This window comes from Prionailurus bengalensis, chromosome B3 (genome assembly GCF_016509475.1).
Source record: "Prionailurus bengalensis isolate Pbe53 chromosome B3, Fcat_Pben_1.1_paternal_pri, whole genome shotgun sequence".
Classification (NCBI taxonomy): Eukaryota; Metazoa; Chordata; class Mammalia; order Carnivora; family Felidae; genus Prionailurus; species Prionailurus bengalensis.
In genome coordinates this window covers 119,570,719-119,587,284 of record NC_057355.1, presented here as the reverse complement: position 1 = coordinate 119,587,284, position 16,566 = coordinate 119,570,719, and the positions used below count along the sequence as shown (strand labels likewise).

The following is a 16,566-nucleotide window of genomic DNA, read 5'->3' as shown; positions in this document are numbered from 1 at the left end:
CTGTCCCATGGGATTACTGTACCAACAGCTTTGTAAAGATACAGTTGGCCAGGGGCGCCTGGGTGGCCCAGTTGGTCCAGCGTCTGACTTTGGGTCCGGTTATGATCTCGTGGCTCTTGAGTCTGAGCTGTGCATCTGGCTCTGTGCTGACAGCTCAGAGCCTGGAGTCTGCTTCAGGTTCCATGTCTCCCTCTCTCTGCCCCTCCCCAGCTTGTGCTGTCTCTCTCTCTCTCTCTCTCTCTCTCTCTCTCTCTCTCAAAAATAAATAAACATTAATAAAAAATAAAAAAAAAGTTGGCCAAAGACCCAAATGGGCTGGCAAAAAGCAGTGAGTACCTTGTCACTGAAAGGATTCCAGCAGATTCTAGAGGACCGTTTGGCAGGAGCATCTGACCTTTAAGAGCCCTGTGTTCCTGAGATGCCAGAATTCAGGAACCTCTCTTCCCCAGATCTCTCACCTCTCCTTGTTTGATCCTCTCCAGGCCAATGACATCCTCATCCTCCGAAGCCATGAGTCTAACGCCCCTGGCTCTGCTGGTGGCCAAGCTTCAGAGAAGCCAAGAGAGGGGGCAGGGAAGTCACGGAGGGCACTACCTTTCTCGGAGAAGAAGAAAAAACCGGAGACATTTAACAAGACCCAGAATCAGGAGAACACTTTCCCTTGTAAAAAGTGTGGCAGGTAAGATGCTAGGCCCTGCCTCCCCGGGGACCCAGCAGGGTGGCCACGGCTGGGGGCCAGGAAGTGTGCTTTCCAGGGGAGCTTTCGCGTTGTCATCTGATTGGCTCCGAGGGTTTCTAGGGCAGTGACGTCACTTGGCAGCTCTTAGAGGAGGGGGTGACAGCACTGGATCCGGAACCCTTCAGTTCCCTAGGTGGAGGGGGGAGCGGGCCGTGTGGCCCAAGCCAGTCAGGCGGGGCCGGGGACCCGCCCGCCACACAGACGCACCCATGCACGGGCGCGCACACGCACACTGCCCAGACACACGCGCACCCGCACGCACGCTCTCTGGTCTGGTGGTCAGGGGATGGGGGGTGGGGACGGCCCTCTTACTGGAGCCCCTCCTGCCCGGCTGCAGGGTGTTTTACAAGGTGAAGAGCCGCAGCGCCCACATGAAGAGCCACGCGGAACAGGAGAAGAAGGCTGCCGCCTTGAGGCAGAAGGAGAAGGAGGCCGCTGCCGCCGCGGCAACCGCAGCCGCCTCCTCTCCGCACCAGCCCGCGCTGCGCGAGGAGAGCGGCGCGGGTGAGAGGGGCTGACGCCGCCGGGGCTCAGGGGCCCGCCCCTCGCCCTGGACCCCCGGCCCTCCCTGCACCAGCCTGCCCAAGCTCCTGCGAGCACCCTGGAACCTCCAGAGGGAGAGAGGAGAGATCACGTGGACTTTTCTCTGAAGAACAAGACAATAAAATAAACGGCTCTTTTATTTATAAAGACCCCAGGAGCAGTCGTCTAGGCTGCAGGATCCAGTTCTCTTTGCATTCTGTCTGTCGGACGTAGTCCTTGCGCGTTCCTCCAACTGCACTGCGAAGGCCCCTGCTGGCTGGGGCTGCCCCTCCGGACGGGCTCCAGCGCCGCCACTGCTGCCTCCCACGTTGGGACCGCTGCTGCCGCGCAGCCTCTTCCGGTCCTCCTGGTTCCCCCTGCTCCCCCTCGGTCACCATGGAGAGCCAAGCAAGCACAAGCTCACCCTCCTTGCAGCATTATTCCCCGCCCCCAGAGGACCTCAAAGGCTGCACAGGCCCTGCCCCAAGCCCCAAAAAGAGGAACTCCCCTGGAGGGATTGTGGTGGCCGTCTCCGAGAAGGAGCTCAGCCTGGTACCTGTGCTGTCCCCTACACGACAATGTCCAGGCCTAAGCTGCTCCGGTGACCCTGTCCTCAGGCCACCACCTATGGGAGGAAAGCTACCAGAATGCCTATAGGGCAGAGGACAGGTACCTGTCCCTTTGCTGCTTGCTAGCGGCCTGCTAGGGCTCTGAAGTTTTCTCAGATATTTGGGGAAGGGGCCAGTGTGGGGTCTCAAGCTCTCAGTCTGCTGGAAGGAAGGGAACTGTGCAGAGGGTGGAAGTTGTAGGGTTGGGCTGGAGAGAACTTTTGATAAGCCCTGGCTCTTCCTGCTTCCCACCTTTTTGCCAAACACTTTTGGTCCCCGAAGGCTGCTAAGGGGGGCTTATCCTGGGCCCAGCCTGTTCCCTCTTGCTGCAGGTTCCTTGCCTGCGTATGTCCTGCCCTTGGCAGCTGCTTCCTCACCCCATCCCACCTGGTCTAGCGTGGATATCCACCACCCAGCCCCCGGTCCTACATGCTGGAGATTTCTGGATCCTTCCCTGGGAGGGGGAGGTCTCCTAACCAGATTGGACAGGAGCCTTCATTCCTCGACTTGTGTCATTTGGGAGCTATTTATTTATTCTTAATATTTAATTTTTAACATCCTCTCAGGGACCAGGGGCCTCTTGCTTTCCAGAGGCCCAAGTGCATTTATCCCAAAATAAGGCACCTTCTTGGCATCCGCCCCCCCCCCCCCCCCCCATTCCTAAGACCGTAAGGTCCCTCACCTCATTGCTCTGGAAGCTGTTGCCAGTAGGAGTGATTAGTAGCACTGAAAGAGGGTGGAAAGGTGGAAGGTGTCACCAAAGCCACACAAAGACCAGCAGGAGCAAGGGAGATCAAAGGCAGTTCTTATTGCTACCTCTTCTCTGGCTGTATTTTCAGATTGCCTGAGGGGATTGACTGGAAGCCAGAATTCTAGTTCTGTTTCTAGTTTGAAGAAGCCATATTTGGCATGGAGTCACTGAAGTGAAGTGCTAGAAGGTTCCAGAGGCCTCCCTTGCCAGTCCCATAGAGGGCTGAGTTATTTTTCTGATCTTGCTACTCAAGTTTAGTTGTGTTAGAAGTTCTAAGTGAATGCAAGTATGTTGCAAGAATGCAGGTCAGCATGTTAGGAAGGAGCCAAAAATTCTACTCTCCTTACAAGATAGCCTAAAGGCGCCATGTTGGTAGCTAAGAGTGGGGAGGGAGTTTTGTTTCTAAACTATGCACTAACTGGTGTTTTTCAGCATTGATTTATGCATTAATATGGTTCTTCAGGACCCCAGATATGGGAGCAACATCTTTCTCCCCGCCAGACTCCAGGACCGCTACATAGATCTTCAACTTCCCAGTTAGTTTCCTCCAAAAGCTTCTACAAACTCAATGTCCCAAGATCGCAGAAATCCGGTATACCCTCCAGAAATAGAAGGGTAGCAAATTTAGGCTGTCTGCTAAATCACTTATGTAATAAGAGTGCCTTCGCAGCTTTGCCCCAAAGTGCTACTTATGTTTCCCAAGGTTTTTTTCTATTTAAATATAGTTTCAGGCCCCTCTGTGGACACATGGTAACAGGAACCTCCTTCGTTTAAAGTGATTCTCCTCTTCTAAGCTCATAGAAATCAGACTAGGTGAAATGTGGGTGGAGAAAATCAAGGTGGTACCTCTGTATTAATTCCACCAGACCCTGTATTTTAGAAGCGTTCATGCTCCAGGATGGATTTATATCTAGAATATAAGGTGAAAGTTAAAATGTTTAGAGGGCAGATGCAATTGTTCCAAGTGACCTGCCAATAAAGTAGGTGCAGCCATAGGAGCTGGGATAGGTATATCCTTTATGGTGCTTTCTCCCTGTGAACACATTAGGCTCGTCTTGTTTGTTTTTCTTCCTTTTTTCTTCTGTTCAGAGCTGTTTAAGAAGTTAAATGACAAACACCTCCAGCTTTATTATGCCCTCCCCACACCATTTCACATATTCATCTTCCAGTCTCCATCTACACTTCGCTAAGGGCATGAAATTAACCTAGTGCCTGTGTTCCAGACCAGTTTCTGAGGTCTCTTACCCACCCACGGAGTCTGTGCTTCAGTGCACTGGCCTCCATGCCTTCAGCAGCCCCCCTCACAGCTAAGGTACACCCTCATCCCTTCTGCCTCCCCACCTCCACCCCTGGCACAGAGGTCGTGTGCTGCTTATGTCTAAAAGAAATCCCCTATATTTAACTGCCTCAGTGACCTAACCTCTTTCTTCTCATGTGCCAGATGTTAAGATGAAGGAGGAATACAACACATACTCAAGCCTCAGCTGTTTAAATATATTTTCTCTGGGGCTCTCTTTTTTCGAGCGGTATTTATTACCAGACTAGCAAGCCTAACTCCTTAGGTTTACAGGAAGTATGCATATTTTTATAAAACAATTGTATGTCCTCCCCCTATTTTGCTGTGTTAATATTTGCCTCTAACAGTTTGCAGCTGTTTCACCTTTTCCTTGTTTGTCTCTAAGTTGAAGGCCTTGTTTGGAGGGGACAGCACAGGAACAGCCTTGACAGTCTGTAATTATTGTACAGATATTTTAATAGCATATAAATAAGTATATTCCTTTTATTTTGGGGAAAAAACATCAGACACTGCCTTTTGTGTGTTTGCTGCCTGTGGCACCCTTTTTTAAAGACTGTTACATATTAAAATAGTGTGTATATATATATATATATTACCTCTTTTGCTGTACAGTTGTGATAGACCAGACTGAAGATTTTATTTTTTGTGTGCTTTTTATAAAAAAAAAAATAACACACTAAAGTAAATCTTGCGGATGTGATTGTAATGTACCTATGTAACTTATTTACTTTTGAATGTTCTTCTGTATCTTTAAACCTTTTATTAAATAAGGTTTTAAAAATTCAGAGTTGAAGGCTGTGTTCTTTTGGGGAGATTTTCACCATCTGGGATCTACTAAGTAGGCCTTGTTTTGCTTGCAGTGTATTACTTGACATTTGGAACCACAAGGATTCTCTTTTCATCAGGTCTTTGTCAGTGATGCCGGGATAGGAAAAATAACACACTAGTGTTTGCCTGTTTGCAAAGATGACTGAATAGACACAGATCTTTTTACATAACTTTGGACAAGAAAAAGTCTCAACTCAGTGTCTCACACAAAAATATGTACACGGCACACTTCCAACGTGTTAGTTTCATTGACCTAAAGTATGGAGGGTGCAGAATGCCATCAGGTGGCACAGGGAAGTCGCGGGGCTAAAGATGGTATTTTCCTATGCAGCGGTAGGCCAAGTTTGCCTTGACGGATGCATTTTCAACAATATCACCTTAACTTCACTCCAGAATTGTATTACCTTTTAAACACGGTGCTTTGTTAGAAAAAAAAAAAAGAAATCCGGAAAACGTGAAAAAGGAAATGCGCCATCAAAATAACGCCTGGAGACCCTCGCTAGCCCCTTGGCAACCGCCCGACCCCGAGAACCACGGGAACTCGAGGAACTCAGGCTGGCAGGGCCACCGTTGCCATGGTTACGCTCCGCCACGGGGGCGGGGCGGAAGCAACTCACTGGGCCGGCCCCGCTCCCCACTGCGGCAGTAACGCCTTCGCTGGCTGCGGATCCCAGGACCTGGCAGCGGAGCTGCGCCACACCGCCGCAGCCCGCCGCAGCCGGCGCACCGCCACTCCTGCCCGCCCTTGCCTCGCTTCCCCGTCCTCCTGGCGCCTCCGCTGCCCGTGGCGTCGTTCCTCGGCCACCTCGCCGCCTGGAGCCATCACTAGGTCTGCAAAGAAGCCACTTGCGGACTGGCCCCGCCGCCGCCGCCGCCGCCGCGACCTCAGAACAATCTCTTCCTTCGGGGACTGCGCAGCCCTCGTCTGCAAAGCAGCCGCTCCTCGCCCAGCTGAAGGCCGGGCTCCGACCGCGAACGCCGGATCAACAGCGGGAGCAAGCAGCGGGTGCCCGACGCCCCAGCTGCCGAGAGGAAGCGGCCACGCCCCGCGACCACACCCCGGCGCCTCTTCAGCCCCGCGGCTCCAGGCTTCGCCACCCGCCGTCGCTCCTCGCCTTCTGCGCTGCGACACGACACCCTGCCTGCGGGTGGGAGACGCGGGCTGCAGACCCCGACCGGAGACGCAAGATGGCGGCGGACGCGTGACTGACTGCCAGAGCATCCCAGAGGCTTCGCTCGGAGAACCAGCCGAAGGACTGACTTTGCGGGGCAGCGAAAGGACAAGAGGAGGACTCTGGTGTCATTTGTTAATTGTGATCGCGTGAAGCTTGCCTCCCTCGGGCATCTTGGGGGGAGTGTCTGCTGCTGTCCTAAGTCCCAGAGCACAGGGAGCCACAGTCTAATCCTTATTTGTAGAGTTGGGGCCCTTGACAGTTGGGAAAATGGCGATGACACTGTTGGAAGACTGGTGCAGGGGGATGGATGTGAACTCCCAGAGAGCCCTGCTGGTCTGGGGGATCCCAGTGAACTGTGATGAGGCTGAAATCGAAGAGACCCTCCAGGCTGCGATGCCCCAGGTGCCCTATCGAGTACTTGGGAGAATGTTTTGGAGGGAAGAGAATGCAAAAGCAGCCTTGTTAGAGCTCACTGGCGCTGTCGATTACGCCGCGATCCCCAGGGAGATGCCGGGTAAAGGAGGGGTCTGGAAAGTGGTCTTTAAACCCCCGACTTCCGATGCTGAATTTTTAGAAAGGCTGCACCTCTTCCTGGCGAGAGAGGGGTGGACCGTGCAAGATGTTGCCCGCGTCCTTGGGTTTCAGAACCCTGCTCCGGCCCCAGGCCCAGATATGCCGGCAGAGATGCTAAACTATATTTTGGATAATGTTATTCAGCCTCTTGTTGAGTCCATATGGTACAAGAAGCTGACGCTGTTCTCTGGGAGGGACATCCCGGGGCCGGGGGAGGAGACCTTTGATCCCTGGCTGGAACACACTAATGAGGTCATAGAGGAGTGGCAGGTGTCTGATGTAGAAAAGAGGCGGCGGTTGATGGAGAGTCTTAGAGGCCCTGCCGCTGATGTCATCCGCATCCTCAAGACTAACAACCCTGCAATAACCACTGCTGAATGCCTGAAGGCCCTTGAGCAGGTGTTTGGGAGCGTGGAGAGCTCTAGGGATGCGCAGGTCAGATTTCTGAACACTTACCAGAACCCGGGAGAAAAGTTATCTGCATATGTCATTCGACTGGAGCCTCTTCTGCAGAAGGTGGTGGAGAAGGGGGCTATAGATAAAGATAACGTGAACCAGGCCCGCCTGGAGCAGGTTATTGCCGGGGCCAACCACAGCGGGGCCATCCGAAGGCAGCTGTGGCTGACGGGGGCTGCGGAAGGGCCTGCCCCTAACCTCTTCCAGTTGCTGGTGCAGATCCGAGAGGAGGAGGCCAAGGAGGAGGAGGAGGAGGCCGAGGCCGCCCTCCTGCAGTTAGGCCTGGAGGGGCACTTCTGAGGCCCAGGAAACCGGCTCTACTGCAGATCTAGATCACAGCTGCTTTCCTTGTCTCCATGCTATCTTACAGGTGTCTCTTAGTAGTAAAGACTTAGCCATGTGCTGGGGGGGAGGGGGTTTGAGAGCAGGGAGGCAGCAGGCCTGGGTATTCATGTAACATTAGTACAATCGTGCAAATGAGCACCCTGAGCTACTTACTATAAGTGAGTCGTACCTAGCTGCAATGCCAGGTAAAGACTTGTGCACCAGTGCTCAGTGCAAGCTGTCGTTGTGGCAATCATGAGTTGTAAAACATGTGAATTTGTGACACTTCCCATTGAGGTAATTGTGAAATTGCATGTTCTGATGTTTAGCGCAGAACCTGGCAAACACAAAAAGTGTTCAGTAAAAATGATGAGCCGTTATTACTAATATTGTGAATAGTTCTGTGTTTACAGTAAATTGTTCCTAATTTATATTAATGGAAAGAAATGTGACTTAATTAGATACTACTAGTTATTCAACCATACAAAGCAAATTTCTTATTTTTCATCTTGAAACGTCTGGATCAGTTTAATTGACAAGTGTTCTGAGACTATGGAATGGGGTGTTAGGAAACAATTCTAGAACTGCGTGAATCAATTTTTCTCTGTACAAGATACAGATATAAACTGCATGGGAAGGTTATAAAGAACCAGTTACAGTATCTAGTTCCCCACTTCAAGTCTGTCATTGAATAGCAGTTCTTGTTCATGCTGATTCTAAGTGTTCTAAATTTCAAGTTATCAAAATACATGTATATGAATAAAAATATTTTAAAAATTCTATTGTCTTGTTTTTCTGACACATATACAAAATTTAAGTGTAATTAAGCTCTATGTTCTCTTAGGAAGACTTCCCCATGCTGCTAAGAAAATCAGACTTCAATGATTTTATCTTTAAACTTCATGTCACACTATGCGAGTTTAAATTGCAGAACCTTTTGGTATTTTCAACTTTTGCATGTTTTCTACAAGGCAAGTGTTAGAAGGCTAAAAAGACCTACATAAATATTAACTTACTGTAAAATGTTAGAAAATCCTGAAATGGGGCTCAGGATGTCATCTAGCAATGCTTTCTCTCCCCTTTCTAAATCCTTTTTCGGCTAAAGGTGTTTATTTTGCTGAGGAATAATTCCTCAGCTTAAAATGAAGGTTTCAGATTTATAGCAGCCATTTGATATCAAGAGGGTACAAATAGGGAAACAGTTTAAAAACATGTTTGACCTCAGAGCTTTAGTGACCAAAGGTGTCTTGAGGTCCTAGTAAATCCAGAAGTGGTTACATGAGCATAAGAGTTCAGTGGGGTTTTCCCCTAGTAACAAGGCTTTAAAATTACAGCCAACCTATTTGACAATCATCAGGTAAAAATTTATTTATAAAGGCTACTACTGGTGTACATTCAAACATTTTTCTGTACACTCATGTCATCTGTTCCACCCTCACATGCTTAACACACACATCTCCAAATGTTTGATTCTCAACAGATACGCAAGTCTTTGCTTCCCCCAGTAAACATGTCCTCATTCCTCTACTCCCCAACTCACATAGCTTCCCTCTCCATCGCCATTGGCATGACAGCATGGCACCGGGTACACGCCCCCCTCACTTCTCAGAATCTTATCTGTACACATTCACTCCCACCTTCCCCCTGACACTCTCATAAACACACTCCCTCCTCCCACCACGCGCGCGCATGCACACACACACAGACACACACACGCTACAGCAGTCTCCCACCCCAACCATACAATCCTGTTTCTCCACACATGCTCCCACTGCCACCTCACACCAGCCAGCCACATATACACACACATTCTCACTCCACGCAAGTTACGTTCATAACGAAAATAGTGGGTTTCTCTCACCCGATGTCAGAGGCATCCTTCAATGTCTGTACATAGAGATATACCTTCTTATAGCTGCAGAACTGACTGCATCTTAGGAAGGAGGGTTATCACTTCAGATTCTTTTATTATATGTAACGGTTATATATCGACATATACATACATATTTGATTACATATATATGGTACACATGTAAGGATTCTAGATGTCCATCCTTTATTCTAGAAAACTAAAAATAATGAGCTGTTTCTTGTCTGAATTAAGGGTTTCTCTTTATAAAAGGCTCAAAAATTAAAATCTGCTTTTTAAAGGAGGACAGCAGCAAGAAACATCCTTAGAACCAAAGAACTGTGGAATAAAGAAGTAGAAACTGCACCACAGTCCCATTCTGAGGCCAAAATTATATTTGGTTGATAGCACAGAATATGTGCTGAGACAACGTGTAATGTTACAGCTACTACTAGGCTATCTTGTTTCTTGTGGATCAAAAAGGGGCTGGCCAGTGTCAGGTGATTCCAGACCACAAATCAGGGGCCTATCAATCAACCTTAAACTCGTATACTACCAGTAAGGAGAGGACTAGGAATAGTCCTTCCGGTTCCGGGAAGCACTTTGCAGGATCCCAATCATTTGGAATGGTGCCCAGAGGCCTTCTAGTCAAGACTTACAAACCTGGAAGAGGAGATTATCACTGGTAGTGAACTACAGGGGGAAAAAAATGGCATAAAGAAATGAGTCAGGCTCTCTCCCTGTCTCATACACACTCACACAAGCTGTGTGGAATGTTTGATCTAAAGGCCAAATTTCTTCAGAATTGAATGTGATTGGAAGTTCACATGGTTGCTCTATACTAGCTAAAGCTAATGGCCACATAACCAAAAAAAGATACGAATTAATTTTTTTTAGAAAATAACACAATTTATTACTATTTTAAAACAAGTTTCACAAAATAACATTCAGAAACTCAACATTTCTAAATAAGTTAACACAATAAGTTTAGTCATAAAGTCATGCTACAAAATTCCTGCATATAAAAGATTATTATCAAAGTATTAATAGATGTTAAAATGTTCTTTAGAATGGAGTTGGTTCTAGAAGCCAAAGATTCTGGAATGATGCTCGTTATCATGACTGACACCCTGGGAGAAGCAGCTAGCTGTATGTATATTCTCTACCACCAGTCTTTTGATGGGATTGATCCCTCCAGGCAATAGCACCTCAGAGGCAGGTATCCTGCAGATCAAAGAAGCAAAGAACTTCCCACCCTTGTCACATTAGCCACAGCTTAATTTAACCAACATCTAAATTAACTGTTAAAATCTAGACGTGGGAAAGATAACTAACGCACAAAGTTTCTATTCTGAGAAAGAGAATTCTACATGACACATTCCCCAGAGGGATGACTGTCAATGTAGCAGACATGGAAGATGACAACAAGGAGGGAAATAGGGAAATCCAGACTCTGAATATGTCAACAGACAACTATTGCTCAGGTTGGCTTAGAACGAGCAAGGATAAGTCTGATTCTCTAATATCCACATGCAGGCTAGGTATTTACCTATCTGCCCTTTGGGAGTCCTGTCTACCAACATCCAGTTCATAATTTTAAAGTGCAAATCTATGGCAAAATAGTTTACTCTCCCCTATCCCCTTGTTAAATTTGCTAGATCATAATTTGGTTGGCTGGTTCCCCTCTAATCTGCCCAATATGGGAAGTAACTAGAATCCAGTTATGACTTCTCCAAGTGGCAAGTGAAAATGTTTCTTAGGTTAGAAAAAAGTAAGACTCAGTCTCATTTTGACTTTCAGTTTTCTTCCTTTGCAGTCAGTTATAAAAAGGTAGCAACAGAGATTTCGATGTGGGATTTCTAAAAGTTCAGTGATTTTTTTTAAGACATACTCTATTTTTTTTATTGCACCTATTTTATGGTTTTATGAAAAAACCAAAACCAAAACCAAAACCTCATGCTAGAGTGAGGATAAAGGAATATGGTCAAGTTAGCTGTGTCAGAAGCACCAACTCTGCTACACTGAAACTTGTTTTATATTTAATTATTCACAGACATATTAAGCAGCCTAAATAAAGAAAACATGTGCCGAAGGGATTAATTTCAGTTAAAAGATAACTTTCAGTTCAGCAGTTAGTTTTCTCCCTTTACCAACAATTACAATGTAAGGTCCTCACAAACTGACAAACTGCAGTTAAAGAGACACTACTCGTGATCAATACTTTGACACTCCCCACCCCCCAACACACCAATTTTTAAAAGTTAATGATTAAGTCCAACCTTCCTAGACCCTACACTTTTTCCATTAGTCCTAAGAAAAACCCAGGTGGAAGATTCTTGGTCACAGAGATAACTACCTTCAACTCCACTTACACATCACCAATTCTGAGAATAAGTCAACAGTTAAGATTCATTTTTTATTCCTCCTTACTCTACTTCAGACCACTGGTAAAAGAAGAATCTATTCAAGTCAAAATTCTTTTTCCACACAAGAACCACATTTAAGTGTCTAATAACCATACCAAGTAATACCAAGTTAATGACCAATTATCATGACATTCTTCTGATCACATCCAAAATTGGTGTCTACACCAGCTAACTTTCACATATGATTACCAAATTTTTCCAAATTTTATACAATATTTTTCTGTATTTAATGACTGCTACAGTCTGGAAAATCTATGCATTAGTGGACAATGAACAAACATTTAAAGAATGATCCATTTTCTAAAAGTACACTCAAAATGTTCAAAGATAAAGCAAAATCTATCATAAAGTTGAATTCTGTTATAGTAAGAGAGAGGTAGGTTAACAATCACTGTCCTAAGATAAGCAGGAATACTAAGAAATAAAAGTTGAGACCCTGCTGAAAAACGTAAGTTGAACCTTCCAGCCCTGAGTTTCTAATGTTATATGACAATTATTAAAATGAGCATTACAAAAAAGCAAAACACCAATGACCATTTTCCTTCCATCCATAATTATTAAATACATCACCTTCTCTCATACAACAACTCAGGAGGCATATATGGCTAGAGTGAAAATAAATGCACCTGGACAAAAGGAATGTTAGTATAAAGCACTGGTTCTTAACCAGGGACGAATCTGTTCCTACCCCACTGCCAGAGGGGACAGATGGTAATGTCTGAAGACATTTTTGGTTGTCAGAACGAAACTGGGGATTCTACTGGTATCTAGTGAGTAGAAGCCAGAGATAGTGCTAAACATCCTATAACACACAGGATAACATTATCCAACCCAAAATGGTAATAGTGCCAACACTGAGAAACTCTGGTCTAAAGGAACAAACTCCTATGAACACAGAACACAAAAACCTTTTAAGGCCTGACCAGGTAATACAGCCATAAACTTACAGTTAGGGAACACAGAAAAGTTGAATTCCTTTGCAGACTAAAATCAAGTTACCTGTGGAAAATTAAAATACTGGATGGATTCCAGAGCTCTACCATCATTACAAGAATAGAAAAAATTTAGATGAGCCACTAAAATGGCATAATGCTTTAAACCAAGAGCACAGAGAGAATCCATCCCAATCTCTGAGAACTATCAGTGATTTAAAAATATTAAGAAACAAGGAGAAGCAGAGAAAATGTTTCTATATTATAGAATTCAGAAAACCAAATGCCAATACCATAAGCCATTTTAAGATTCAATATGAAGTTATTCATTCCCTATTATATTCACTTCCAGAGTAACTTTTAGAAAATATATCCATACATAGCAAAATGGCTTCAAGCTTTCCTACTGGATGACATGCAAACTACAAGTGAAGAAGATCATCTTCCCTCCTAGTTTTGAAGATTTAAACATCACCAAGGGGAATACTCATTGCCTACAGTTCACAAAAGAAATACCCAAAGGCTTTGAATGTGTAAGCCAGAGTAAAGATTTCTTCCTATCAGATTATAAGGAAGAACTAAAAGGATGCAAAAAGTGTTGGACTAATTTTTCCTCTTGCTGTTTGTATTCAGAATTGATTGTCAAAGCAGTGGTCCCTTTAGATCAGAGTGACTCAGAGAAATCACGTAATTCGTACTTAAATGATAGCTGAAAATTTCTGAAGCCCAGGACTATTTATGCAATCACTTAAAAAAAACCAAAATGACACTCCCCTCTTTGACTGGTTTTACACAAGAAAATGGGGAAATAAGAATCAGTCTCTGGTTGAGGGACTTTAGGCACAATTTGGCAGAGCGCCTCTAACTTCTTTTCTGAAATCCGTCAGTGATTCAGTCATGGCCTACTATGGACTTCATCATCATATGGTTACTGACTACTATATCTTGTACTTTCCAAAAAGACTTTTTTTTCTTATATGATAAATTCTAAGCTCTGTCTCCAACTATTGCTTTGCAATTTTAAGGTTAAATCACCTACCATCCTTCATAGAGAAGGCAATCCTTAAAAATATTGCCATTTGCCTGCAATCCCATAATGAAATATCTCTTCTCTTTTCCCTCCACAATCACTTACATAATTCATTTTAAGAGCTGTTTAACTCAGAAACATTCTAAAAATATATTTCGAAATTCTAAATTAACCTATTGAAAGGTATCAGATGCAGTCTTTAGGTTCTATATCCTTATTTATAGCAATCATTTCTCCCAACGTGAGGGTCAAAAGAACAAAGTTATTAGGGAAAATTTTGACATATATGAATGGCCAACATTTAGGCTAGTAATTCAAACATAACTATTGTTTACATACATTTCCTTATATAACATATAAGGGACTATAAACCAAAAAGTGTGCCTAAAATCAGGTCCACCTGAGTAACATGACCACAGTACCAGTTAAAGGAATGATCATGGCAGTCATTTCAACCACTGACCTGGATCACAGAATGGCTGACTGTGCACAGTGACTCAAGTGGCCAGGCATGTAAACACAACCTAAATTCCAGTTGACATTGCACACATTTTTGGAAAAACAACTAAATATAACATGGGCTATAAGGCCCCCAAGATATTAATTTTTCCTTTTTTCACCACAGCTTTTCCAACTGGACTTTGGGAGTCTTGGTTCTAGGGCTGCTCTGCATTTCTTCTAAGAGGAACTCTTCCTGTCACTGTGCTGCCTTTTGAACCAAAGGCATCACATATTTGTGCTTCTGAATCATAAGGACATGGACCTTCAGGAAAGATAGTCTACAGACTCAAAGGTTAAGTATATATATTTAAATGCCTGGTCTAAAAAAAAAAAAAAACTTAAATTGAATAAAGAACCGTATTTGTTATTCTTTTTTGTTAGAAATGACTAGTCTATAAAAAGTTTCAGTAGATGGGGCCACGAAGTACACAACTGGGACTAAAGACAAAAATTGAAAATCTGAATTTCTAAAAAAAAGTACTAGAATATATGAAGTTGGTGTTACTGTTACTATCTGGGGGGAGAAACACTAAATAGGTTTAAAAAAAGATAGGAATGAGAGATTTGTTTTATCTTAATAATCTTTTGCCCCACACAGAATCTTTAAAATAGACAATTATACAAAACTTATCTATTGTTCTTATGACATTTAAATAAGTTAACATGAAGCGGAAAACATGGTGTTAGTTATCTTCTTCCTCGTCCTCTTTAATTACTGGGGTACCTAAAATGAAAAAGAAAATTATTTCTGGTCATTCTAAACAGATTTTTTAAATTCTAAATGAAAATATTGTTCTGTTAACCAGAGACGCTATGAATACTAGGAAGTGTGCCATAATAAAAATAATCTCATAAAATCATCTCTTTGATTTCAAATTATCCAAAAAGCTTCTCAGGAAACTTCTCAAATGGATTAATATAAGTATTTGTGAATATTTAGCTCCCCAAATGCAGAGTTGCAAATAAAAGTGCCTACAGGTGGCAGGCAGAAAAATAAAGCTCTATATACACACTAAAAACTGTATATGTTAAACACAGAGAAATATTCTTCATTTTTCACAATAAAATATGCAATCCCAGTGTTGCCAGAAATCTGAATTTTTATTTTACTCTCCCAAATATTAAACAATGGGAATAAACTTGAAAAAATAAAAATAAAAAGAACCAAAACACAGAAAACAAAACACATCTGCAGGCTATCACTGGGCCAAGAGCCACACATTTCTGAGCACTGGCATTTGAAGCCTGCCCACAATTTGACTCCAGTCCCATGTTCAGTCTTTTTTTTTTTTTTTAATTTTTTTTTAACATTTATTTATTTTTGAGACAGAGAGAGACAGAGCATGAACAGGGGAGGGTCAGAGAGAGGGAGACACAGAATCTGAAACAGGCTCCAGGCTCTGAGCTGTCAGCACAGAGCCCGACGCGGGGCTCGAACTCACAGACCGCAAGATCATGACCTGAGCCAAAGTCGGCCGCTCAACCAACTGAGCCACCCAGGCGCCCCCCATGTTCAGTCTTAACTCTTCAGCCAGTCACCTTCTGCACCAGCTAAACTGATCAGTTCATGGTCTACCAAACTCATCTTGCACACTCTTATCTCTGGATCCTTGGTCAAGGGTTCCTCCATTTTGGAATGCCCCCTACCAACTCTCCTTCCATCTAAATCCCACCCTTAATTAAAAACCAGCTCCAGGGGCACCTGGGTGGCTCAGTTACCTGAATGTCCAACTTCAGCTCAGACGATGATCTCACGGTTTGTGGGTTCGAGCCCCACGTGGGGCACTGTGTTGACAGTTAAGAGCCTGAAGCCTGTTTTGGATTCTGTGTCTCCCTCTCTCTGCCCCTCCCCTGCTCGCACGCTGTCTCTCTCTGTGTCTCAACAATAAATAAATGTTAAAAAAAATTTTTTTTAAAAAGAACCAACTCCAGTGCCTCTTCCTCTGTGATCCTTGCGAAATGAACATTTATGTTCTTTACAGTAGTGACTAGAGTTTCACCTCTCTGTACTCTGCACAGCATCTTTTCACAGGGGGAGAGTGCATAACATACAAAGTACACAAATTATGTAAGTGTACGGATTGATAAATATGTACAAAATGAACACATCTGGTAACCAGCACCCAGATTAGGTAGAGAACATTATTAGAAACCCCCACCAAAACTTCCTCAAGCCCCCTTCCAGTCACTATCCCCCCACAAAAGGTATATTCTATCCTAATGTCTAACATCATAGGGTATTTGCCTGTTTTTGAAATTGATATGAATGGGATGGTGTAACATGCACTCTGTGTCTGGCTTCTTTTGCTCAACATTATGTTTGCGAGACTCATCTATTTGTGTGAAATTTGTAGTTCATTCATTCTCATTGCTGTTTAATATTACATTGTATGACTATGTCATAATTTATTCTATTGTTGATGGGCATTTGGGTTGTTTCCAATTTATAGCTATTAAAATAGCGCTGCTATGAACATTCTCATACCTCTCTTTGGGTTAACAGATATATCCTTTTATTTGGGGTCTGTAGCTAGGAGAAAAAGTGCTGGGTCATA

General features: G+C 44.2%; 3 protein-coding genes across 7 annotated transcripts in view; 2 read left to right on the top strand and 1 right to left on the bottom strand.

Moving 5' to 3' along the window:
- The window catches only part of MIDEAS (mitotic deacetylase associated SANT domain protein), a 68,592-nt gene extending 63,890 nt beyond the window's left edge, over positions 1-4,702 (top strand). For 4 of the 5 annotated variants that reach the window (XM_043556561.1, XM_043556565.1, XM_043556560.1 and 1 more), the window contains 2 exons: positions 483-679; positions 1,077-4,702. In XM_043556561.1, the coding sequence (XP_043412496.1) occupies positions 483-679; positions 1,077-1,257 (378 nt within the window). In that variant the 3' untranslated portion in view covers positions 1,258-4,702. Of the gene's footprint in view, positions 1-482; positions 684-1,076 lie in introns of those variants that run through there. The other variant, XM_043556564.1, reaches the window with a different exon arrangement.
- A 1,366-nt stretch (positions 4,703-6,068) lies between these two features.
- Positions 6,069-8,053, top strand: PNMA1 (PNMA family member 1). The gene has a single exon (XM_043556566.1). The coding sequence runs from the start codon at positions 6,188-6,190 to the stop codon at positions 7,247-7,249; it is 1,062 nt and encodes a 353-aa protein (XP_043412501.1). The 5' UTR covers positions 6,069-6,187; the 3' UTR covers positions 7,250-8,053.
- Positions 8,054-10,278: 2,225 nt separating this feature from the next.
- The window catches only part of DNAL1 (dynein axonemal light chain 1), a 46,297-nt gene continuing 40,009 nt past the window's right edge, over positions 10,279-16,566 (bottom strand). Inside the window, exon 8 of the mRNA XM_043556559.1 lies at positions 10,279-14,735. Within this exon, the coding sequence (XP_043412494.1) occupies positions 14,695-14,735 (41 nt within the window). The 3' untranslated portion in view covers positions 10,279-14,694. The remainder of the gene's footprint in view (positions 14,736-16,566) is intronic.

Bases quoted from the DNA above. Each gene is read 5' to 3' on its own strand.
- PNMA1 (XM_043556566.1), top strand. From the start codon at position 6,188: ATGGCGATGACACTGTTGGAAGACTGGTGCAGGGGGATGGATGTGAAC.